The 26,935-nt window shown below is 35.8% G+C and overlaps 1 protein-coding gene across 2 annotated transcripts in view; it reads right to left on the bottom strand.

The window, feature by feature from the left end:
- Positions 1–26,935, bottom strand: part of TTC27 (tetratricopeptide repeat domain 27) — a 125,613-nt gene that overhangs the window by 83,750 nt on the left and 14,928 nt on the right. For both annotated transcript variants that reach the window (XM_027735142.2, XM_039389477.1), the window contains 5 exons: positions 26,074–26,214; positions 23,177–23,279; positions 20,272–20,436; positions 16,097–16,233; positions 11,104–11,216 (listed from right to left, as the gene is read on the bottom strand). In XM_027735142.2, the coding sequence (XP_027590943.1) occupies positions 11,104–11,216; positions 16,097–16,233; positions 20,272–20,436; positions 23,177–23,279; positions 26,074–26,214 (659 nt within the window). The remainder of the gene's footprint in view (positions 1–11,103; positions 11,217–16,096; positions 16,234–20,271; positions 20,437–23,176; positions 23,280–26,073; positions 26,215–26,935) is intronic.

Raw genomic sequence — 26,935 nt, 5'->3', positions numbered from 1 at the left:
AAAGTTTGTCCACATTGTACGTGTTACCAGCTATCACAACAGGGATCTCTCTTGCCATCCTATTCCAACTACCTCATGTAGAATATAAAAGGATTTATAGTTTTTCTTTTCTTTATTGTAAGGGGCTTTTCCCTTAAAAACCAATTAATTTAGTTTTCCTTTTCTTACTAAAGAATAATAAATGTAACATTTATGCTGTGTCCAGGACATACTGTAGGCTCTGAGAAACAACTAAAAGATGTGGTTGTTTAATGACTTCATATTGTCCCCCATCATCCCCACATCACCATTGGTCAATCAGAGCTCAAATCAGTCCAACAGTTTAATTACCTAGGTAGCCTCATCTCCTCAGATGGTAAGATTGACGGAGAGATAGACAACAGATTAGCAAAGGCATATAGTGCTTTTGGAAAACTCCATAAAAGAGTATGGCGCAATAAACACCTGAAGAAAAGCACCAAGATCAGTGTTTACAAAGCCATAGTGCTGTCTACTCTCTTATATGGATCTGAATCATGGGTCATCTACCGCCACCACCTGCGTCTCTTAGAACGCTTCCATCAACGCTGCCTCCGTACAATTCTAAACATCCACTGGTCAGACTATGTGACCAATACATCTGTTCTAGAGCAAGCAGCTATCACAAGTATCGAGGCCATGCTGATGAGAACACAGCTTACAGGATAAAGATCTTGCTTTACGGTGAACTTGCCACTGGCTAAGATACAAGGACTCCCTGAAACAACATCTCAGCCTTGGCCATATTGCTGGTCTACTGCCTCCGGGAGGCCTGGAGACACACCATCTATAACGCAGCTGTCTCCTTTGAGGCTCTCGAGGAGGCAACGCAGAAAGAACCGTGTATTGCAGAATACACCATCTAAGGAGTCTTTCTGCTGTGCCTTTTGCAATCGGATTTGTCTGTCACGTATTGGCCTCATAAGCCACCAGCGTGCCTGCAGCAAATGTGGATAGAGCCTTCCCAAATCTTCGTTCGCGAAGCCTAGCCATGATGATGATGTGATGATGGTGATGATTGTCTTCATGCTTGAGTATACTAATTAGGCTATCCATAAGCTGTGAGAGTAGAAAGGAATCAGCATAGAGAAGATTTTGAGAAATGCAGTAATTTGAAGTTTATTTACATACTGATTGAATATCCCAATGGAACTAAGAATATGATTTTCAGTAGAGAACCTTCCTCTGCTTTCATGTGCTTACAGTCAAAAATGGTCAAGATAGAAAAGGTAAAACACACTGATTTTCTTTTGGTAAATTCTATCAAGGTGTAGCAAGAATGCACTTTGAAACTCTTAAGTTCTCTCCTATATCACTTATCTGGCAGCTGCAGAAAAAAAAAAGCCAGAGTGCCTGATGTATTTTGGTTTTCCCTTTGAAGACATGATATTAAGACATTATAAAAGAATTGTAAGAGTAAACAGCAAAGCATGTACGATAAGAAAAAGAAAAATTGATGCCACACAAGCATTCTTATCTCTTTATATGCCCACAAAAAGAAACAGAATTATTATCTGCACAGCAGAGTACCAAGCCTCCATCCTGATTGTATGGGTCTCTTCCAAATTCCAGCTTCATGACATGGGGAACAGAGGGAAAAAAACCACAGGAAGAGAAAGTTCTCCCTGAAAAGCACTGCTTCAGCATTTCTAAAATGGCCCTTCTTTAGGAACCACTAATATTCAACAAGCTAGAGTAGCCTAAAAATGAGCACAGACAAAACATTCAGGAAATTAAGGGATGAGTTTGAAACAAATTTTACTGTACCAGTGCAAATAGCATTTGTTCAAATTATTGTAGTCAAATACAGGTAGGCTGAGATGGAACAAAAGCATAATTACACCCCCTTCTGAGATTCAATTTCCTACTTCTATCAGGAGGTAAGATTCTTTTTCCTCTCTTTGTTCTTTTTTTTTTTGTTGTTTTTTTTTTTGGGGGGGGGGATGTTTTGCTTTTTTTGTAACTTAGGAGATGCCCTCTTTTAATAGTACTTTTCGTCATGCTTTTTTACCAAACTTTCCCCAAAGTATGGAAGGGGAGGGAATGACAATGACACATGACTACAATACAGCACTGAATCAAACAAAATTGGGAGTATGTTTACTGAATTTTCTAAAGGTATTTTTAGAAAAAGCTATCACAGAAGGTCAGTGGCATATAAGCACTACTCTCTCCATTTATTTAAATGGTAACATCTGAATTTGTTCTATGTTGTATAATAAAGAATCTAAAAGCATATCAGGTTCAGAGCTGATGATTATTCACAGCAACATAAGGCAAAAGAATAAAACATATACATTTTTAAAAACAATTAAGAGACGTGCAAGCACAAACGTCTGTATGAACTGATATAAACATAAGTATGTTGCACAAACTTGAACAGAAATTAGATAACTTCAGTTCTTTATGGTTCAAGGTTTCATGAAAAGGTTTTTTTTCATCTCTTTGATAATAACAATCCTCTGACTAATCAACGAACTTGTTTTATCCTATAACAACACAGACACCTAATAATGCAAATTGAGTGGGTGGATGAGAGAGAAAGGGCCTTAATAGCCAGAATTCTTTTAGGGGGAAAAAAAAAATAAAAAAATTGCACATTACTGTAGGGAAGAACATGACCAGAGTAGCTATAAGACAACAATTTCTACAGTGGAAGAAAGCTTGAGAGCTCTTTCAGCACTACAAACCTCTAAATTCAGACAAATGGTTATCTAGTATGTTCCTACAGACTTCCCATGACAGAGGTTCTACACATCAGCATAAATGCTATGAAGCATGTTTCATACCACCATCAGCTTGAGCAAGCTATATAAATGTGGCCACAAGGACATACTAATTATGCTTTTGGTTGAGAAAAGGCTTCAAAAAGCAAGCCAACTCCTTTTGGTTTTGTTACATTCTGTAAAGTTGGACTGACAATAAGGAAAGCTATTTTTCCTCCTTCCTGATTTAACTTGTGTGGTTCTGAATTTTGGTGAAGACTAGGGGGAAAAAAATTCTGTCACATATATAATTGTTTTTTCCCTTCCTTGAGAAATTTTTTCATGCAAACAGGAAGGTAATAAAAAACTCTCTGCGTCAGTTACTATTTTCCTTGTCCAATGTCAGCTGCTAGTGGAAATACTTACAGTTGGCTTGATGTAGTCAATTAAAGTCACTAAATGCTAGTCACTGATACGAATGTGACTTCAGGTAAAAAACAATAAGTTTCTCTATGCATGGGGGAGAAAACAAAACAAAACAAAAGCGTAAAAAAAAGGCAGCAAGAAAACTCCAAATATTACAACAACACAACAGCAGTTAGGCAACCAGAACGTTGAGTGACATGACCATAGCTTTCGAAAAGCATGGGTAAACAAAGGGACAGGTAAATTTTGACAAAAGTGGAACTTATTTTTCAGCATCTTAAAAATACATTGATTCAAGCGGAAAGGATGAATCCTCTTCTTATTCTAGACAGATTTTTGTCACAGCTTTTTGAAGCATATAGATGCAGTTCTTCCAGATCAAAGCAGTGCTAAAATAGATCTCTAATTTCCATTTCTGCCAAATCCATTTGCAAAGCTTGAAGACACATAACTACAGTAATGCAAGTATCGAAAAACAAGAGAAAAACTAAATTTTTTAAATTATTTTTCCACACTGAATCAAATCAAATTTAAAGCTATATTTTGAATCTGAATCTAGATTAGAATTGTAGCTTGGTTTTAAGCATTTCTAACGACTGTGTTAGCTCTTGTCAGAGTACTTCTACGACCTGTATTTGTTCTGATTTCAAGGACAATTTAAACAGTTCATCCCAGAGAATTTCTGGAGTTGAAATTTGAGTGGAATCTAGAACCTATTGCTGTAAGATCTATGATCTCTTAGGATTTTTCATAACAACATGAAGTCACTAATCATCACATCATTCAGCTTTGTCAGGTATTTTCTGTTCACTCTTGAATCCTGTCTTAAGGACTTTATCGAAATAGAAGAAGGAAAGAACACAATGAGAAACAGATGTTCTTTAGGCAGATAAAACAGAACCTTGGAGTAAGAGAATTACAGGAAAGAAAAAACTTTAACTAAAAAGCTGCAAAAGAGGTTACATGCTAAGAGATTGAGTGTTAAGTTAACAGGAACACAGAGTATTCAGAAAAGAATTAGTTTTGGAATGAAATAGCTGAAACACTGTCACGGTTTAGCCCCAGACAGTAACTAAGCAACACACAGCTGCTCGCTCACTCATTCCCCCACCAGTGAAATGAGTGTAAGAGAACTGGAAAAGTAAAAGTGAAAAAAACTCATGGGTTGAGAGGAATTAATTCCCTGCTTTCCACCAACAGGCAGGTGTTCAGCCATCTCCAGAAAAGCAGGGCTCCATCACATGTAACACTTACTTGGGGAGACAAACACCACCTCTTCAAATGTCCCTCCCTTTCTCCTCCTTTCCCCAGCCTTATACACTGACTGTGTATAAAGTTCCATATGCTATGGAATATCCCTTTGGTCAGTTGTCAGTTGTCCCAGCTGCGTCCCCTCCAAGCATTTTGTGCAGCTCCTCACTGGCAGACCATGAGATACTGAAAGGTCCTTGACTTAGGGTAAAAATTACTAAGCAACAGCCAAACATCACTGTGTTATCAACATTATTCTTGTGCCAAATCCAAAACACAGCACTGTACCACCTAGTAAGAAGAAAGTGAACTCTGTCCCAGCTGAAACCAGGACGGACGCTAAAAGCAGTAACTAAGCAAGTCTTCATTTAAAACTAAATCAGTGCCTGAAGGAAGATAAGAGACCAACAAAAATAATGCCAGCCTTTAAAACTGATGTCAGGGGATCAGTGTAACTACTGGCTTGCAAGCATATAATCCGTTGCAGGTAAGTAAGGAAAGACTATAACGAACAGGACTTGAGATACATGGACAAATACAATGAGAGTGGGGAGAGTCAGCCAGGTTTCTGTAACAAACAAACAAACAAAACCCCAAAACAAAAACAAACAAAAACCCCAGACCAAAACAAAACAAAAAAAATCAAATCCTGCATTATAAACCTGTTGGAGGCTTTCAGACGGTTTAACCAGCATGAGGATACACATAAGATGGTTGATGAAATCAACTTGGACCTCTAAGACTTTTTTTTTTTGAGAAGTTCCTCACCAAGAAGGACTTTCAAAGAAACTTAGCATTCATATGAGATAAAGGGAAATGTCTTGGCAAAGGTCAGTAACTGATTAAGAGATAGGAAATGGTATGGAGATGGTCATTGGTATAATCCTGCATAGGTTTTGTGCTGTGATCCATGTGCTCTAATATTAATAAAAAAACTGGAACAGGAGAATGTATAGCAAGGTGAGAAAACTTGCAAATGATATGACATTCTTGAAGTGGAGGTGTGAATAGACAATAAGGAGCTGCAGAAAGACCTTACAGGAAAAAGGGGTAATAAAATAAAAGTGCCAAGCAATGCACAATAGGAAACACAGTCTCAGTGTCACAAAAAATGATAGGTTCCAATCAGACCATTTCTACTCAGGAACAACTCATTAGCCCTGCAGCTGCATAAAAACATTAGCTCAGTACTAGGCAGCTGTTAAACAGACAAATCAAAATGTGAATAATTAATTAGGAAAGCAACAGAGAACAACACACTAGGGCATAGTACATTAAATATACAAATCAATAACCTAAAGCTTACATAAAATATTACATAAAGCCTTTGTCCATCCATGAATAGCACATTCTGTTCTAGACCTTTCATTTCAAAAGCAGCAATTCTGTATTGGAAAAGACAGCTAGAACAAGTGTTGGTTTATGATGAATAATTATGTTTTATGCCTTACAAACATCTACAAAAGGAATGTCTGACTAGGCTAGGTCTAATCAAAGAGGGACATAGCAGACGTTTTCAAAATTGTCAGGCAGTAAGAGAGTGAAATCAGTAAATTAAGCTACTGGCAACTAAAACTACCTGAAGGAGGTTTTTTTGAACAGCAGACAAAATATTTAGACAGACACCTTTGCCAAAAGATGCTACTGATACAAGAAATTTATGTGGTCTTAATGAAAGATGGCAAACATTTGAGAGATCCATTGAGGGCTGCAATGCAAACAAGTCCGATTAGGCTCAGGAAATCACTGGTCAGAGGCTGGGGAAGTATTAGAGAGAAGGGAGCAACACAAATTTGCTCTGTTAGTATTCACCTTTAGGTATCTTCTCACAGTCAATCTTGAAGTCAGAGTACAAAGTTAGATGGGTGCAGATAATTGCTGAGTTTTTGCTTGATTGTTTCCTGGCACATTACCTCTGCAAGTGCAGACAATACAAATTCAGGTTCCTCAGGTAACTGCTTAAAACTACAGTTAACCAGCATGAGATACACTGTGAAGAATAGATGGGTCAGTCTTTCCACATAGGCATTTTATGAGTATTTGCCATATTTCTATGCAGCTTTACCAGCTGTGTTAATTTTGTGAATGAAAAAGAGCCAGATCCAACAAACTAATCACTTTACAAGGATTTTCAAAGTCTCACAAAGGTACTTCAAGCGACTAATGCTTTTTACGTGAGCATTCTGAATAGAAGTTCATTTTCCCAGTGGAATCTCTTCATACAGTTTTATGTACTAGTGCACAAGAATAAATTTTGTAGCAATTATTTTGAACAGCCATAAACTGACCATTGTGAGATCGTTATATTGTCTGGCACCTGGAATTGGTTTGTTTAAAAAAAAAATAGTTTTTACTTACACGATATGTTTGTGAAGATTAACCAGAGTGTCAAAAAGTATTTAACAGAAAAACCTTCATCACACCTTCAAAGCTGTCCAAGATTTCATGTCATACCTTTTACTTTCATGAGACAACGTGTGTCAGCTCTGGCATTAATAACCACGGGATCCATCTTATCTAACTTTACTCATGTAAAATGTAGGTCTTCAATCTAACTAACTGCCTGTGCTTCCTTCAGAATCCATGCAAAAATACAGATAAATTCAGGGAGGGATTCAATCCATTGTAAAATAATAGCCTGAAGTTAAATGAATCACACTCTGCAGGTGCTGATTTCTCCACTGACTAGAGAACAAACACACAGCTATGATTAGATTCTCAAATTTCAAGTAGCTAAATGTTTTCCTGTTTCACCTACTCAAGTTTACTCAAGAGGTTTCCATTGCCAACACGTATACTGGGCTTTTATGTATTTTTTTATATAATTACTTAATTGATTCAAAAGCTCATATTTGATAATTTTGTTAAAAATCCTTTAGTCCTAATGCTATTTAGTGCTTATGCAGTTGCTTCAAGTACACTTCTATAGCTCATCATGTAAACTATACAATAGATTATTAAACAATGTACTACTGTAAAATAGAAGTTAGGTTTCCTAATTCCTTACCAGTTGAAGCCCGGTGCACAGCCTTTGACTGAACTGAGGTACCCTCCAGTATAAGGTACTATTTTGACCTGATAAGATCCCTGAGAGATAGTAAAAGATGAAGAAATAACCAGCAGTGAGATATTTCTCTTTGCTCTCTTAGACTTCTCTATAGCTGTAACTAATTTCTAAAAGCTTTCCCCTTTTAAAAAATAGTGGTTCAAGTGATGAAGAAAGATTTTCTTCCCTTTATATTGAAACTTTAATATATTTTTCCATCAGTCTCTGAAAGTTAGACTTGAGGCTCTATACAAAGTCTTGGCCACAGTCTTAAGGCTTGACTATAAAATAAATTTCATACCATCATGACTAATTATTTTAATTTAAGATATAAAAAAAGCGAAACAAGCCAAGTGACATTTTTGCATCCCTGGGACTTTCTTTTAATATTTCCTTTAGATTTCATTACTACTGCAGTGAGACCATCTGAAGACGCCTCTAGACACTTTCTTCCTATACAATAACTACAAAATCTGATTAGAGTGAAATAGGAGGCCTTTGTGTTAGCAAGGCAGACTGGGGTGCTTCTTCCCCTCCCTCTACATTTTGTTTTAACTAAAATTTCATTATCATAAGAGGTAAATGTTTCCTTATACATTTAGTTCTGCAAATAGTATTTGGAAGAAAAGGAATTTGTAGAGAAGAAATAGGATAGCCAAACATTTTAAAGGAAAACTGCCTCAAATTACAGATACCACAAAGAACTGGTTGGGTACAGTTACCTTTGCTAGTTTTTTTAATATAAATGGATTACTGATAAACCAGTTCTTTCCTAAAATCAGTGTAACAAAGAGAAGTTTTTAAAGAAATATCTAATTGATTCAGACTTATACATGTTATTTACAAACAGGCTTAAGCATACTGCATGAGAAATTGCTTGAATTTTTGTCAAGACAGCTGGTATGAGATATTTCCAACCTTTAAAAATATTTTATATCCTCTTAAAATGTTATTGGGGAGGAGGAGATAAAAATGTTTGCACTGCTACTGTAATAGCACTCTGTTTAGCCATTTAATCATTGCAACCTACTCGAAATGAAATTTATTTTGCAGCAGGAAACATTATCTATATTCAGGGAATTCCATAGTATCCTATATAATTGTCATTACGTATTTTTCAGAAGTTGTGACAATTTTCAGTTTGTTCTGCTGTCCATAAACATTTCCGCATGTTGCTGATTTTGACTTAACATTATTTAGATATAAAAATCTTAGTTGAATTAAGGGGCATTTTTGTGACATTTGCTCTAAAACAAATATCAGCAAGCAGAGTGAAATGCATAGGAAAAAAATTTGCTTACATTTACTTTTTTTCTTTATTTGCAGGCTGCCTTTCTCCACCAAACCAGATCAGTGTCTGAAAGTGCATTTGCATTAGGAAAAAAATCCACTGCTGACAATGGCAGTCAACAATAGAAGTCACCAGTTCAGGTCTAGCACCACCTTAAAGTATAGCCAGAACTACTCTGCAAACTTACAGGAATTCTGAAGTTAACTCACTAATTATAAAAGGAAGCATTTACTCTTCTGAACTGAAGTCCTCGCTCATGAAAGAGAAGCACAGAATCTTTTACGGCTAAGGCTTGAGAAGAATGTTTTGCTAAAAAGCCAATGCTAAGTGCTTTAACATGTATATGCTTCCTTGCAAAGTGATATACCAATAGCTGGCATAGACACCAAGGGTACAGCCAGCAATCCAAGCCTAAACTCCACTTAGGCACAAGAACAGTTCTCAAAGCTGGCATCCTACTAACCTTTCTGCAACATGGCTGGATATCAGATCTTGTCTCCAACTCTGAGTGAAAGTATTTCAGTTACTTAACATTACCCCACCCATTGAATGGCATTTACTATTCTATATAGAAGCAACACTGGATTTTGTTTGGTCGGTTTGCTTCAGTTTCTTCTTGCCTTGAGTCCTGCAAACTCCCATACCACTTGGATTATAATGTACACACACAGCTGGCAGTCAATATGGTTTCTAGCCACTATTCAGAGCATGACAGTGGTGGTTTCTAAGTGACATACTGTGGTCAAGAAACCCACTGCGCAGTTAGCCAGTGTAAAATTCAAATTCTACCCTTTAAAAAAAATAAAAAGGAAAAAAAAAGAAAAAAGAACAATAGGCAAATTAAAATTGTCTTCAGAAGTGTGGGGGCAGGAAGGATAGTCTGAATATAAGACAATACTGTGTTAAACATAAAGTGTTCATAAAAATGCTCCTCAGGAAGGGGAAGGCTTTGCCTTGACTTCAGTCAGTTTGAAAAACTAAAGTGTCTGGGCTAAGAATATATGTCAATTCACTGTTCACTCCTTGATCCTCAAACTGGATCTAGATTTGGCCTTGAAACAAGTTTAAGACCTGAGGAATTAAGAAAATATGAAACCACAGCACATACTCCACTCATGAATTCCTGATTAAAGGGCATAGCTGAAAGCACAGACATGCAACTTCACATCTGACTGGAAATATACAGCCAAGCAAGCATCTGGCTCTTCAAAAACCTGGTCTCAGAAGTGGGCATATGAAAGGCAACAATCTTCTCTACATTACTGACTTCCACCTCACTTTATGGACAAGAAGGGGAAAAGTATCTGAAAATTTTGCCAAGTGGGGAGAGTGGGAAAGAGAAATATTATAACATATACTACAGAACAAACAAACTCCCACATCAGAAAGGAACAACTGTCAAAAGCTGCATTGTCAGCTTATGCCATGGAATTTTCTCACTAGGATTTTGCTGACCTAAGAAGTAGGATTCACCCATTGTTCAGCTCCAGGCTGCCTTCTGACTTGGGCAAGATATCCAAGCAGTACTGCAGATAACATCATTTTGCAACTCATATATCACAGAAGTGCTTTGAGAATTCTTAATGATGAATGTTGCATCGAAGACACCAATTGACTATACATTACTTCTACATACTATAACTTCTGAAACAAATCACACACAAAAAATTGCAGGATAACTGTCATTGACTACATGACTACTATGTCATAGAAAATAATATTCTCCATTAGAAAAATGAGAATATTCAGCAGCAGCCAGGTTATGATCCTCAAGTCTCAAGCTGCTTTTTGTTCTTCTGTGCTGTTTCCAGAATCCATGTAGCATATAATTTCTGAAAGCCAGGAAAATAAAAAAAAACAGAGGTGCAAAACCATGAGGACTTTGCACTATAGTTTATAACTAGCAATGGACACTCAATTTATACAAGTATTCCCATTTGACTGAATAGCACAGCAGTGTCTTTCTTGGTGGTTGATCCTCATAGGAAGCTGACAGTTGCAGAATCTGAAGTATGTTTCCAAAATCTATCAAAGTGCCATCACTATATGCTAGCTAATCACAGCTGACATTTGAAACAGAACTGATCTGAGGCACAAAGAATATAATGCTTTTTAAGCATAAAACAACAATACAGCAATTAATGAAATATTGCTGAAATTCTGAACTGGACACTAATGTTCACACTGAGATAACTGAAAATGCTATCCATGTATGGTGCAAATCTTTTAGTATTTTAGTCAGACTATATAATAAAGAAGGGAATAAAGTCCCATCAACTCACCATTTCATTATTTCATTGTCACAATGATTCATGCAGTTGGTTTTTTTTAAAGTAGCTAAACTAAGTTAGTTTATACTAACTTACCATATTCCAAGGATTACAGCAAGCTCTTCTGCACACAAATCAGGTATCTGGTACTGATCAGCATCTGCTAATTTTATCTCATTTAGCACTGTGTCATCATTTAAATCAAAATTCTGTTGGAAGAGAAAAAATATTTTAAAATAGATAAAAACAGTTATAGAGAAATTTATGCCTTCAAAATATGAAAAAAGATAGATTTGTTTGAAAAAGGATAATACTACCATTACAGAAAGAGAGAGGGGAAAGTAATCTACCATAATTATGACAGAATAACTAAATAATGAAGCCACTACAAGGAAGTTATCATCCAACACACTTTTGCTACAAATATACTGATTCTCATGCAGAAAGAACAGCATTTAGAGCAACTCTAAGGTTACCTAATACTGATTTTCTATTTAAACAAGGGCTGAAGGCAGTCTTACTTCTCAAACTGTTGCTTATAGAATTATCAACAATTTCATCCTCTATTACATGTATACACAGACAAGCTGAAACAGATTACTGTTATGGTCATTAATGCAGGCTTTCAGGCTAGCAACCATGGACCTCTGGGAATCTAAGAATTTCTTTTTAAGTATCAGCAGAGCCCAACTACATAAAGCATACCTTCTGCCAGTACAGGTATATTCCTTACACAGAGGATTTTTTCTTTTTAAAAGGAGTTTGATACTAAAAAAACATAGTCTGAAAAATCTTCACCAAGCCAGCACCTCCAGATACTTTATTCTGGCAAAGGCAAGAAGGGGTATTCTGAAAACGTTTGTTCCTGCACAAGTAGTTATGAATTTCCATAAAACTTCCTCTGGAACACACCTTCTATTTAAAGAGTATTTAATTTAACTTTTACAAAAAAATATGCTACCTGAAGTTCATTGTCTGTCACTTAACTTGAAGGATAAAGTAATAAAATCTATGGCTGAAAAGTGTAAATTACTATGTTCATAGGATCTGTGTTTGCTTTGAAACAACGAAAGACTCCTTTGGCTGCAAGCAAAGAGGAGGTAGCTGTAATACTATTTCTCTTTCCCTTGAAAAACAAAAAATACAAAAAAAAAAAAAATACAAAAAAAAACCACCAACAAAACAATTGGTCCTGAAATCAATTATCATACTACTGGGTAGTTTTTAGAATCTATTAAAAACAGATAATGGATTTATATTAACAGTCTTCCAAATTTCCTATTAATTTCCCTTCAGTGTCCTAGTAGTAGCTGCTTCTCATTCATATCTTCCATTGGCAAGCTCAAAATGAATGTCCACAGAAGAACAAAGAACAAACAGGAATGCTTTGAAGTGGGTTATCTGCATTCATCACCAGTATTTTATCACTATATAAAGGAAACTAAACTGTGATTTGACAGAGAACGTGAAGAAAATAAGCTTATTTTATTTAAGGGGTAAAGAAGATATTAGCACTCTTGCATATTGATTACCATAATTTTCTTCTCTTACTACATTAGCATATATAAGGATTATCTACCACTTCCAGACGAAAACTGTTTTAGAACTAGTATAATGATACCACTTCATTAGGTGTAACATAAGTTACAATTTAATTTACACGGCAATCAGTTAAAAATTTCCACCTTCACATCTACATAATGTTTAAAATCTAACCAGTACAAACAGCACTAATTGCTTTAGCTTCACCAGAATATCAACTCCCTGAATTCTACTGCAACTGTATGCCAGAGTTTTAAGCATGATTTCCATTCCTAGATTTAAAAAAGTTCCTAATTCCCCCAAAACATAAAAACAGCTCTGAATTTTTTAAAACTAATCAAACTATTTTAACATGCCACTTCTTATTAAGAGTCCTTATGCATCACCTCAAGTCTGAGGCTTTCCTTTCGAAGAAACTGACCTGGGAGCAAAGTTTTGGATTCACAGTCTCAAATACTTATTTTCAAATGCAAATAATTTTTCTTGCAGTGCCATCTGAAATAACATAATTGCTAAGCACCAGAGGGAAGCACGAAGCCTTTGACCTGAAATCAGCCCAGCTACCAGTCCAACAATTGGACACATTATTATTTTGATTGTATTTTAATGGAATTAAATTACTCGCCACTTAATAGCAAAATAACTTTTTTGGTCTTCCTACGAACAAGAGTAGGGGAAGAACTTTAGGACCACAGAAGTAAGCACTGCAAAACAGGAGCTGAAAATTAGGTGTGACCAGTCTCAAGCTGGCCTTTTTCCAAACTGCCAGAGTTATAATTCTCTTAGGAATTTTTCCACTCGTCCAGGACAAATCCTATCTTGAGACAAGTAGAGTATTTTCCTTTATCTGCAAATGGCAGATGTAAAATAAGAACACTGGAGAGATTTGGAAGAAAATTTCCCTATTACAATTTTGCAGCATGATCACAGGCTTTTTAGCTAATTCTCTGGAGGTTCTCAGCACCTGAGAAGACTTGGCTTCTATGCATTTGCCGTGAACAGTCTTTTAAAAGTATACCACAAGCATCCTCCCTAAAGTTAAGAAGGGATGCCAGGATGATTGTCCCAGTTAGAACAGCTGGGACCAGTTCATCACTGGATGGGTGTAACCCAAAACTGTGTATTCTATAGCCTTCCATGCCATTTCCCAGAAATTGTTATCAATAGACCATTTACACTACCTGCCCAGAGCAGCCTGACTCCTCAGGCTATAAACTAGCTGTTAAGAGGCCTGCGAGACAGGAGGGTGCCCCTTGTCCTCACACCCACTGTGGAACTCCCTGCCCTGAGGGAAGTACTGGCCATTCCTGCCTGAACTGGAGAATATATAATCTTGGAGTCTTGGAACCTTTTTTTAACCACTCGTGGGATCCAGAGGAAGACTGCAACCACCACTTCTCAACCGGACTGCAATCACCACTCTTGACCAGACTGCAACAGCACTCTCACCAACAGGTTTTCCCCTCTCCTTTTCCTTTGGACTCAGGGGGCCCAACAAACACCACTCTGTTCATGCCCCAGGGTGCTGGGTTATACATTTGGGTTTTGTGGGTTAAAACCAATTGTTTGTCTGTATAATTGTACTTATTATTTTATTAAATTGTTATTCTGACTTATAATCTCTCTTTTGAGTTGGGTTCATTTCCCCTGCTGGTTTACCTTTAAAGCAATGATCTTGGCCGGTTTTGGCAGAAGGAAAACAGCATTACCTCCAATTTTACCTAAAAGAACTTCAAGATACAGTCAAGGCCGACGAATTTGAGATCAGACTTGGCAAAAGAAATGTTAGGATTCACCGTTAAAGTTAATTACACTACACTGACAAACTACATTAATAAGTTGTGCTTTGATACTTTAATTGGTAATTCAGTGCACACATGAATTGAAGAATCTACTTAGGCAAAACTGGTCTAATACCTGTGACAAAACATTCACAAGTTAATAAAATGTCTGAACTTGAAATACCTCAGGTTTTCCTCAAATCACCACACAGTTCCAATACAAGATTTTCTAGAATTTGGCACAGTCAAGATGCAGAAATAAAAGGCTGTAATTTTTCTTCCCCCAGAAATAGGTTGTGGGAACAAAAAGCCCAACTTTTTTTAATGGGGAGTCTGACTAACCTATGACAGAATTATATGCCACAGCACTCAGACTTGCACAAAACTCAACTCCCTCCCTGCAGCAAAAACCTCTCAACTCGTTTCCAGCATCATGCTTTTACTTTTCCAAAAGAGTGGATATCCTTACTTTCGCTAGCATTATTTTCAAGCTACATTCAGTAAAATTTTAGTAGATAACATAGCATAACTAATTTATAAAGGTTCCAAATACCCCAGTTTTCTTTCTCAAACCCTCTGCTAAACTTACTTCAGAAGCTCTGCGTCTGTTCACTAAAAGGACATAGTACTTGATTAGCAAAATATTTCATTCCTGATTATATCTACAGCCTAAAACAGTGTTGTCACTTTTACTGAAATGATGTAATTATTTTATTCCAAATTAAGTCCCTATTAGAAGCAGACTACAAAGGCAAATTCTTCAGAGAAAGTGGCAACTGGAAAAAAACAGTCATAAAATACCCCAGTTAGGGATTCTGAGAACAATGCATCCTGTCATTGAGTTCTAGGTAAGTTGTACCTGAAGTCAATAATTGAGTCAGTCATTCACCAAGCAGTCTCCCCTGAGCTCTCACTATCCTATAATGTGTTGCTATACATAGTTCTGTCATAAGTGTAAGTTGTTACATTTGTGTAATCAATCTCTTTTCATTAAATCAAATGCAACACTAAGGACATACTAATGGACAAACAAAAAAAAAATCTAGGATAGTCTCCTAAGATATTTATGTACTCAATTTAGAAGTATTGTCAATTTTTTTGCTTAAGAGCCTTGCTTGACCCGGAAGTCTATCAAGGCACTTAATAAAGTCTTTCCAATTTGAAGTATAAACTTTGGACCATAATGTCTCAATTTATCTCTGGCTTCTTTAAAGAGGTGAAATAACTTTAAATGTCCTTATGAAGGAAAACTGCCATCCTAAAACAATTCAGTGGTTCTTGAGCAATTTATAATTGAAATCATCATACATACCCTTAAGATAAGTAGGACCAAGTCACGTAATTCATGCCATAGAAATAACTAGACCAATTTCCTATCTCTGCACTGTAACTGAACACATCTGTCAGCCCATAGGGATCTGTGCATTTCTGTGATGCCTTGCAGGCTACTTTGAAAATCTGCCTCTCACCTGTTTTCCCAGTTCCATCATTCTTAGTCACTAAAAATTAATTCATAAACTGTAGAGGACCATATTTTCAAACATGCTTTTAGTTGAGTAGCCACATCTGTCTTGCAGATGTTCATGTGTTGTTTTACCCCATGTCCTTTAATATTAGGCAAATTACTGCCCAACAGCTTTTCCACAAACTTTCAGAAATCCCAAGTAAGTTTCTCCTAAACATGACATTCTTTTTTGCCTTGCAGATACCCAAGAAAAGCTTCAGAACATTTTAAGAAATTTAGGCAATTCTTCTCAGATACATACTATTGTTAAGCTTTCTAGAGGTGTTGGAGCAGGACTTAGTTCACTGTGAGGAAGGATGAATTCATCTGTTCTTTGGACATCCAAAATAAGCTGTGCAACGTATTTCTCTTGAAACCGCGTTCTCTTCCCCAAAGCACCTACAGAAAATATGTTTACATTAATGAACACTAAAAACCAGTAATCTGATAACATACGAGAAAGTTGCTAACAAAAAAAACCCCAAACAAAAGAGAGAAATACACTGAGAATTAACCTATGAAATTTAGCAGTGGTTTAACTCTGCTTGATCTCTTTCAGTGAACTATGTGTTCTCACTGCTAGCTAAGACATACAAAGAAATACGTTACAAACATACAAACACAGCTATATAGGTCTTGCAAAGCTGCTTTTTAGTTAAATTCCTCATAACCTAGCATATTGAAAGCTCACAGTCATCAGGTTTCATCAGTTCCCTGCTTATTCCCATGCAGTAAACCAAAAACAATTTTTCCATTTGATTGCTGAAAGTTAATGACTACATGGAGACATTTAGGCAAATGAAAATCCCATCATATCTTTCAGGCCACCATTTGAAATATTCCAAATCTTCATTTGAAGACTTAGGTCTTTGAAGAAGGATCACAGACATGACATTACCATAATATGGCAGAGAAGATACTATGAAAGTAACATTAGGGAGTGAGTGGAACAATGAACCAATGAAGGCTGTATAATGAATTAACCCATATTCAGAATGCACAATGTAAATTCTTGTATGTTATTTCTTTAGTTCTTTACTAGACTCTATGACAATTTTTATTAGTTTTTAGGGAAGCACTTGATATTTATAGCAAATTGTAAAGGAAAACATGTCTGTTCTTCCTCTGTTAGCAACTTGTTTGTGAAATGCAATCAGAGAAATTAAAAAAAAAGTTCAGGACAGTAACTTAAAATAACACAATTTTAACCAGAGCCAAAATGGAGCTAAAAATTACTCTCTAAAATTTGGAGGTTTGCTTGTTTATTATTACTGTGATAAAATGCTCAGAGAGTGCAAACTGTGAAAGTCAAATAACAGAAATGGAGGAATGATGTTAATCCACTGCTGCTTTTGCAGGACTAATTTAGATCAAGTAACATTCTTATTTTGATTATAATTTTGAAAAACTTTCAGCATATAAAATCTATGAGGTGAAGATGATTGACTGCTCATGTGACAATGTCCTGAAGATGAGGCCATCGTCTGTAAGAATCACCTGGCAGAGGCACTGAAATAGCAATCACCCACTTTTCTTACTGAAAGTGAAAAGAGACTAGTAAAGAACCCAGAAATTAAACTGATTTCTCCTTTTCTGCCAATTACCACTTTTACTGGGAAAGCCCTGTATTAAGAGTTTATGAAGAAATGAAAAAGGTTCTAAAAATATCATCTTAAAATCTGCAGAGAAGAGACACACAGAGAGAAATACTGGGTAATGATTCATACTAATTTCACACAGTAGCACTTAATATTCAATTTTAATATTGCTTGAAAATCACTATGCTGTAATTAATTTCCTATTATGTCTTACTGCCTAAACAGCCAAATAAAACACTTGCAAAGTTATTCTGGTTACCAATAAAATTGCTTGCTACCACCTAGAAATTTTGATTTGTTTATGCTCTGACACGCACACATCTTCCACCCCATTTTTTTAAGCTAAGAACTCCTTGCTATTACAGGGACAAAGCACTATTTTTACTATTTTCGTACCATGTGTTTAAGCTGAGGAAAAAATTGGATTCATTTATACCACCAAATATGGCAGTGTTGAAGGGCAGGTTGGATAAGGACTTGAGCAACCTGGTATAGTGGGAGGTGTCCCTGCCCATGGCAGCAGGGTTGGGACTAGATGATGTTCAAGGTCCCTTCCAATTGTGAATATTCAATGATTCTATGATATATTCTCACAAAACAGAAGGAATCTACACAGAAACTTTACTTTCTGTTCCATATTAAAAGTTCCCAGAGATGTATTACTGGTCATGAAAACAATAAGCAGACAATATGCAGATCTCAGAGTTTAGCATTATTAATCCTCCAGATCTGTTATCATAAATTTATTTAGATTACTACCCTTCAATTCATTAAATTTACATGCAAGAAGGATCACAGCATTCTCTTATACTGGAAATGGTTTTATGGAGTTATTGATGGTTGTGACTCATTGTGAGGGATATCAGGATGCTTTTTAATAAATGATGAATACAGCATATATTTGCATTACTGGGGCTTAAAAAAAAAGTACACAAACCAAGTATGATTTATTCACATATTTCTAAAATAACTTTGGAAAATACTGTTCCTGAAATCTCTGCTTAAGAACAAAATGTTTCCATGCTGTAATAAAATATTCAACTAGTAAGGATTACAGCCATTAATGCATATAAACCTCTTAAAATCCTTTCCTAAAAAGGAAATTTCTTCCAAAAGCCTTAAAAATGTCTTTGCTAGAGATTGGATTTTTACATTAAAGCAAAGTCTTTTCAGATGATGTAACATTCCTCCCATTTAGCCCAAACATGCATGTCAAATGAATTTGTCTAGAATGCCAACAATTCCCACATGCTCAGTTCAATTCATTTGCCTTCAGGTTAGAAATCCCTCATAACTATTCTAATAGATTTATGAAGATAAACCACAGACCATTTAGGAGCTTCACAACATTTTTCCAAGATACTATATCACCACAATCTTTCTCTAGGACTAGCATAACCTCTTGGTAAAGTAATCAAAAAAAAAAATAATTCCACTGCATCCAATCTTTTTTTTTCTCCTTCAAGAGTTTTTTTCTAAATTAGATTTAAGGAAATTATTAATCCAAAATCTAAACATGTCCTTTAAAGGAAAAAAAAATCCAACATGTAAGCTGAGGAATAGCAGTGAATAGCCCCCTGTCTCTTTGATCTCACTTGTTCTCAGTTCATTACATTTTTATAGCTTGAGTATCATCATAGGTACTGTCGTTTTTAATAAAAAAACAAGAAAATGTTTGGTTAATTTTAAAGAAAACTACTTTTTAATACCAAGTTGGTATTGCCAGTTGGTTCCATGCCACACATGGAACACATGACACGCACAGTTCATTTGTGTACAGGAAAAAAGGGTAGAATTAACTGAAATGTATAGAATTCCTTCAGATATATGTAAATTACTTCCATGTTTTAAGTAGATACCACTGAATATAATCAATTCATAGTTATGCCAAAACATTATGCCAGAAGATTTTCATTATGGATCTTTCAAAGTAAACCACAAAATTTGTTTGGCTTTGTGTTTCCCTGGGGGTTTTTTGTTTGTTTCTCTGTGTGTTTGGGGTTTGTTTGGGTTTTTTTTGTTGTTGGCTCGGTTTTTTAATTAAAATATTAGAACTGACTCAGGGTATAAGCAGGGTTAGCTGCATCTCCTACCTAGACATGATGGAACAACTAGCCTTGTGACATACAGTGATGTAATGGGTAAGGAAGCTGCAAATTTCAGTTCCTTAGTGCTTTCCACTAATAATTCTATAGAAAAAACTATATAAAGATTTTTTGCATTTCTACTCACGCACAACTATAAGTTCTCAGACAGAAAAGGTGCATATTTTATATATTTTGATTACCTAGCAGGACCAACTAGACCAAAAAATCCCGTATCTATACATGTAATTTCAAGTGAAGTTGCAAGTGCGGCAACCTGATATGCCCAACTCCAAAGAACAGGTTCTGAAAACATGATTATAAAGTCTCCATAGTAATTGAATGCTTGTGATTTCTGTTCATCGGAAATCTGATTTCTTTGGTTATTTCCTGCGATAACAACAGTCCTGGAAGACTTCTCCAAACAAAGAAAACAAAAAATATTCATCATGACACCAACAGAGACAACTAGACTTAGAATTTGACATGAAACACTAGAAGGAAGGATCATGATACCTCAACTGCTCAGACACCCATTTAGGGATGATATTGTAACTAGATGTCGTATTTCTCTTCCAAGCAATGCTAATTCTTAGAATACAAATAAGACCTTCCTGATAAACATCATGCTTTTTCAAAATGCAGTTACTTTTTTACTTGGATATGTAAAAAAACCCCAACAACAAGCCATAGGTTAGTTTGGTCCAACCAACCATCCTCATACTAACCATCCAGACTGTACAAGCAAAACTTACCTGTGAGGTTAATCTGCAGTTTTGTTATGTCTTTAGCCATATTGAAACATTGTTTAGCTTTTTTATACTCATAGTAAAACAAAAATGTATAGGCACACTCAAGATGGAACTGAACTGCTAAGTGCCAGCTTTCACCACTTGTGAACAAAGCTTCTGCTTCTGTCACTGCAAGTTAAGAAAAAGAAGAGATCAGGATGCAGTCTAGAAGAATGATATTTTAAAAATACATTTAAAATATCATGAGAGAAAGTCTGTTGTTTTTTACATCTTCACACATTTAAAAATTCACTGACAGTGTGTAAAAGATATGTATGGTTTAAAGCATTTTTCAAGTTTTATCATCTAAGGATTACTACCAGAACAACGAGAAGTTCAGTCTTTGCTTATATTTTACAGTAAAGCTGAATTGTAAATACCACTTCTGCAGAAAATAAGCAACTATAATTGCATTGGACCTGCTAAAGAACATAAGAACTCAGAATACAAAATACTGAGGTAATACCCACCTCCTTAAGCAGTAGGCTTCAAATGTGAAAGTTTGAACAGGAGACTGAGCATTGAAAGGGGACTTAGGACTCTACACATTTTCTGTTTGGTTGTTTTTGTTTGTGTGTGGAGGGTTTTTCTGTTTGTTTTTTAATAATTACTGATTTGCTGAGTGTTAAAGCTCATGTTTTCCATCTGAACGGGAGAAAATACCTTTGTAAACTGATGTGAAGTCTTTAGTAAAGATGACATTTTTTCATCCAGAATAAAAGCACTTGTATTTCTAGTCTATTTAAGTTCTATCAAAATATAGTAAGTGACAAGGGAATATTCCCATGTAGTACAACACAGACCATTAAGTTGAAAAAAATTCACGTCAATTATTCTTAAATGGAAGTGGGTTTTTTGATTTGTGCTTTATTTCTGTATTTTGTGAAAATATTTAGATAAGAATTCCATAAAAACTAACAGCATCACAGTACTTAAAAAGACTAACATTGATGCTGTGTTACTTAACGGATGCTTAATTTTTCAAACAAGCTTTATTAATGCTAGCAAAATGTCTTAAAATATGAAAAAATAATATTATCAAGGATTTTTTAAACATTTGTTTCTGACTTTTGAATTTAGAGACTGGCAGTCAGCTCTAGACTGAAGAGATTGTATTGTTTAAACCCCCTAGACTTTTTAGTACTTGTTCATCCTCAAAATCTTTCAATTAATATAAAAAGCCATTAAGTCTGAACATAGTTTTTACACAGCTTTTTTAATTCAGCAAATAAGAGTTTGCATGGATAAATCCTGACTAGTAACAACTTTCTCAAAGGTTGGATTTAAAGATTCCATTTAAAGAACACAAATTAGTAATTTAAAAATATTACTCCAATGGTTTTCAACTAAAGCAGGGTAAGGAATGCAGCAGGTTACAACTTAATCCTTAGAAAACCCACAAGAGATTACAACTATTTTAAAACAAAGTATGTGCAATTTTATCACTTTTACCACAAAGCCTGTTTCAAACACATTACCTCAATACTGAAGAAGTTAGTTGAAAGTTAACCTCACATTTAAGTAACGTGTACTCTTCATTAGAAAGCAATCTGAGATTTTAATGCTTTTGTCCATATTTATCATTAAATATATATATTTTTTAGAATGATAAAAACGCCCACAGGTCTATAAAATATCCACCTTTCTAACAAGTCTTTGGGTTTTGTACAAAAAGAAGTGAAAAAAAAAATAAAAAAAAAAAATCAGTAAATAACTTGGGTTATCTGCCATTTTTACATGCTTTTCACACTTTATGCATATACAATGACACCGATGGTTTCCCAAAGGACAAAAATCCTATTTACATGAGAGAAAAAGGAGTTTTCAATGAGGTATTATTAGAAGCACACGAAGATGCACTGAGGGTTTTAAACAAATGCAAACACATTTGCATTGACTCTTCAGCATGGTTTGAGCCATGAAGTCCTGAGTGCCGTTGTCAGTGCAAAAAAACCTACAAGACAGTGAATGTGCACGTGCAGGTACATGTGGAAACATAAAAATGCAACTTTCAAATTGAATTATGTTAATTTTATTTCAAAGGAAAAAGTCAGGTTATAGTCTATAATCAGACAGTACTATTTGATTTTCCATAGCTAACAAGTTCCAGTGACATAAATACAAAATTACTTGTGCTAAAGCCATATACAGTACTACAATGAACTCAAGTGATACATTGGGAAGTAGTCTTACCACTAGTTATTTAAGTACAATTTACTTACAATGCTTGATAAGTTTAGGCATTTGAGACTTCAAGGACCTTGGGGAAAAGCTTCATGTCATGACTAGTATTGATGTAGCAGCACAGAAGCACTGATGTCCCAAACTTAAGACATCCTTCTGGCACCCCATACTGTGTATGGCACATGGCCAAATGGATGGGAAACTGCGCTGAGTCCCATTGGGTTTGCATAACAGCTGCTTCAGAACAGCAGGGAATCATTACGTTTGTCTTCTCTTCAGGTGATGATATTGAGCTTACACTTGGGAAAAATGTATTTTAAATAGGAAAGATAATTTCTCCTAAATTTGAAGGTCTTTTTCTCTAGCAATCAAGACAAAGTTTTCTTGAGAAGCCAATGCAGAACAAGCAAGTGGGTTATTCATGGTCTAATCAAAGATTGTTTAGAAGGTTTATTAAGTATTTATTCTATGGAATATGAAGGCACTTGTTTGAAATACCAGATGGTTTCAATTAGAAAAAATAAACAAACTGTCAGAGGCAGCAGGCAGCAAAAATTGCCCAAAAGAAACTCCCTACAGATTGAGGTGTATTTTACAACATTTTCTCTGAAAACCATATCCATATCACCTGTGATATCTTAAAAGTGATGCTGCAAGCCAACAAACGAACTAATTAGAAATATACCTTGTTTTATACAGGTCTGGGCAAGAGTAAATAGCTCAGGTGATCTCTCCTCTAACAACTGCTGGTGAATATTCACACATCTTAGAGTCCACCAAGATAAGGTCTGAAAGAAAAAAACAGATATTTTAAGTTAACAACTAGTATAGATCATTAAAAAAAAAAAAGAAAAAAGTGACTTTAAGATACAGATTTTGTAGTCTATTCAAGTCTAGTTTCTAAAAAATATAAACCTGTCCAAAATAGCTTTTTTATATAAAAAGCGAGCACTGACCTAGCATAAAGATGAACTTATGCAGGCAGCTCTACAGTACTCCAAGAGTTTGATGGGTTTTCCCCTCTGTTAATTTCTCTAACTGCTTTTTGAACCCTGCAAATCTTTAGTACCACCACCTGGTAAGAAACACTGTGAACAGCAGATAAAAGAAATACTTGTGTGTAGTTATTTTGGAGCAGCCACTTGCTACTTTGATTTCATACCTCCTAATTCCTGCAACAGAAGATGACCAAAATAAAACTAAACCCCAAAACCCAGCTGTTTCTCACTTATCTTCTTCTGTGTCACATAGATGCATTTTAATAGACAGCCATGATCTCACTCTTCAGCAATCTTTCTGGCCTGAAGAATCCTAAACTATTTAGTTACTGTTTGTAGGTAAACCATTCAGTATTTCTGATCATCCAGTGTTGTCCCTCTGTGTTCTGTTTAACATTTTTTTATTTCTTCAGGTGGGGACATAAAGGAGACCAAGAAAGTCAGAATAGGACCAGAATTGCTCATGAGAACACCTTACAATTACAGCCAAAAGTACTAATGTTTTTATGTGGAACTTTAGAAGGGCAAATACCTTACTGAACTAAGTAATCATTCTCTAGCAGGCAGAGCTGAATCACAACTCAGGAAATACCTGATTTTAGAAAGCTATGTACACAAAGCATAAGTTCCCCAGAGCCTCTTATCCCTCTCTCTAGTTGCAACGGGTGAAAAGGCATAGAAAAGTTAATTTTAATATTCTAGTCTCGAAACTATATTTACGATTATAATATGTGAAGGTAGAGCACACTTCTACAAAGGCTTTAATGATTACTATTTATTCTGCTGCTGTTAGCACACCCATCATTTTCTACGAAACAGATGTTTGATTGCTTTAGAGGCACCCATCTTCTGAACTTTTTCTACAGGTATGCTTATATCAGACCAACCAAAGGGCTGTACAGTATTCAAGCACAAACATCTAAACCAGTTACATGTAGCTAACTCTAATGTCCCTAGAAAGGAACAATCAAAAAGAATAATAGCATCTATTTCAGAAAGCAATGAAAGATGACTTTTGATATCAAGCTGGACAGAGTAAAAGCACACGGAGAGACTTTGTGAAAAAGGTCAAATCTCAACATTTCATCACTTGTTTAGAAACCTAAAGGCAATTTAAGTTAGAAGATTCATATTACTTGAGTTTAGCTTTATATAATGAAGTATTAATTTTCCCACAAAACTGAGTATCCAGCTTAATGATACAATTTCCTGAGGCTTTATACTTAGCACTCAGGAATGCTAGAATCAGTGAGAATATATTTAAAAAGTTTCAGATAAGCCAGCTGACCTCTGTACAATATTCTATCAGCAATGTTTTTTGGTAGCCAAGTTGAGAATTTTCAGATTATTTTTAAGCATTTAATCTTCCATCTACAATAGCATTTTAAAATAACACAGGGCTTTATTAATGTTTTGGATAATATATTTTATCCTGGTTTCAATTTATTAACACTAATATTAAAGAAAAAAAAAGTATTAAGAGGCTACCTTTGAATCAACCTTTGAAATGAGAAAGAATGGCAAGCTTTACTTGCTACAGTGACCTGTTGATGAAAGTAGTTTTTATCAGTTGTTGCCTTTGAACTACTATCCAAACTTGACGTAGCCACAAGTAATTGAACCTCAACTGTATAGAATAAAGGCCCCCCATTATGTCATTCTTAGCAGAGGTAGCAAGGGAATTCTCTATACCAGGTACATTTTCTGTTTCCCTGGCTGACCCAGTTGCTGAAATTCAACAGCACTCATCTGTGAATAACAGGGAAAACGATGGAAGAACTTGGCTTCCAGAAATGCAGTACAGCCAACATCTCCCACACAGTTTAATTCATCACTCATACAAAGACCCAGCTGGGAATGGATGTTGTCAGCCGAGCATAAAGAGGGACCATTTGGCATTTTGATCTCTAGCCAAATTCTGTTCAAATGGAATTCAATAAATAGAAGTTGTTGCTGTTAAAAGTCCCTCAGTTCCATAGAGTCCTGCTACCAATCAGCCTGCTGCTGAATTACAAAGGAGGCAGAGACAAAAGCCCTCTCAGAGGCGCTTCATCGTATCTTCTTGTTTTTAATGTGCATGCACAACAGAGGTTTAAGGTAGCCTTTGCATGGATGCCTGCAGAAGAGGTAGAGGACAACGACAAACAAAAGAGAGGACCTCCTTTCCATACAGAACTCATGACTTAAAATTCATAAGGTAATGGCTCATAGTATCCCAAAGCTTGTTAAAAAGGACGGAGTATACGTAGGCTGCGCTATAGGGCATTCGCCTCCTGTCAAATAAGATCGCAAAGTCTGTGTCTTTAGAAAGTTGCTTTCTATTAAATTTTCTAATTTTTTCCAGCTAATGAAGGCACCTTTCTTCTCTTTTGGGGAAGACAGTGACTAAATAGTTTATCATTAAGAAAAAGATACTTGTGATTAATCGCAATCACTTTGTCCAAACCGTTTCTTAGACGAAAAACCTCAGAGCTACAGGTAAAGGAATGGAAGTTATACTGACTCAATGAGGTACGAAGAAAAGAACGAGAGAACTAATTAATGAGGAGCAGGTAGCCATAGTCATTAGTCACATATTTCTTACCTGGAGAGATGCAAGTTTGTGTCTTAAATTCACAAGGATTATCCTGGCTATAAGCAGCAAAATGGGATGAGAAGTCAAGGTATAGACTGATTCACCATCTAGAACCAGCATCTTCAGAATAGTTGCATGCAGCACTTTGGGCTGAAAGAAGAAGAGGAAAAAAAACAGGACAAGTTTGAGGAAACTTAAGTTTATAAACAAATAATGTAATATAGAATTAGGAAAAATAACTATTCACATATTTAAGGAAAAAGTCTGCTCAAAACATTTTAAAAAAACCTCATTGTCTCTTGGAGTCTCAATCTTTTACCAAGTCCTGGTGAATTCTGTGTTGTTTCTTGCTGTCCTAGTACACCACATCAACATGATCTGAAAGACACTGACTTCCTCCCACCTGAAATGCATATGTCGTTTGCCAACTACCCCCAAACACATTCCAGTAACATAATCCTTCCCATGATCAAAGGAGAAAAGCTTCCAGTAAATCCATGCCATTCAATTTGCAACCACAGAAATAAAATAATTTTATAATTAAATTAATCCTACAGCACTCAAATACACTAGATATTCCTGCAGTGATGTCAATATGTGTTATCATCTTCTTTCCCCAGACGGAGCTTCCAGTTAGAGTGGCATCAGAGCAGCAATATTACAGCAATTCTTCCCTTTGTCCAACAAATAAAAACCTTTCCCTGCTTTGGATGCGTTCCTGTATGACGTACTCTACAGTAATTCTTTTACTTAATGGGCTTGAGGTAGCTCTCCAGGGAATCTGTCTCTCAGTGGTGATTGCCATCTGACAGTCACCTATTCTTCTCTCCCTTTTAATGCAATCAATGCATTCGAGCAGTTTATCTTCAGG

Source organism: Pipra filicauda, unplaced genomic scaffold (genome assembly GCF_003945595.2).
Source record: "Pipra filicauda isolate LSUMZ 115617 unplaced genomic scaffold, ASM394559v2 scaffold72_size3293161_pilon, whole genome shotgun sequence".
Classification (NCBI taxonomy): domain Eukaryota; kingdom Metazoa; phylum Chordata; class Aves; order Passeriformes; family Pipridae; genus Pipra; species Pipra filicauda.
This window is presented reverse-complemented; position numbering and strand designations above follow the sequence as displayed.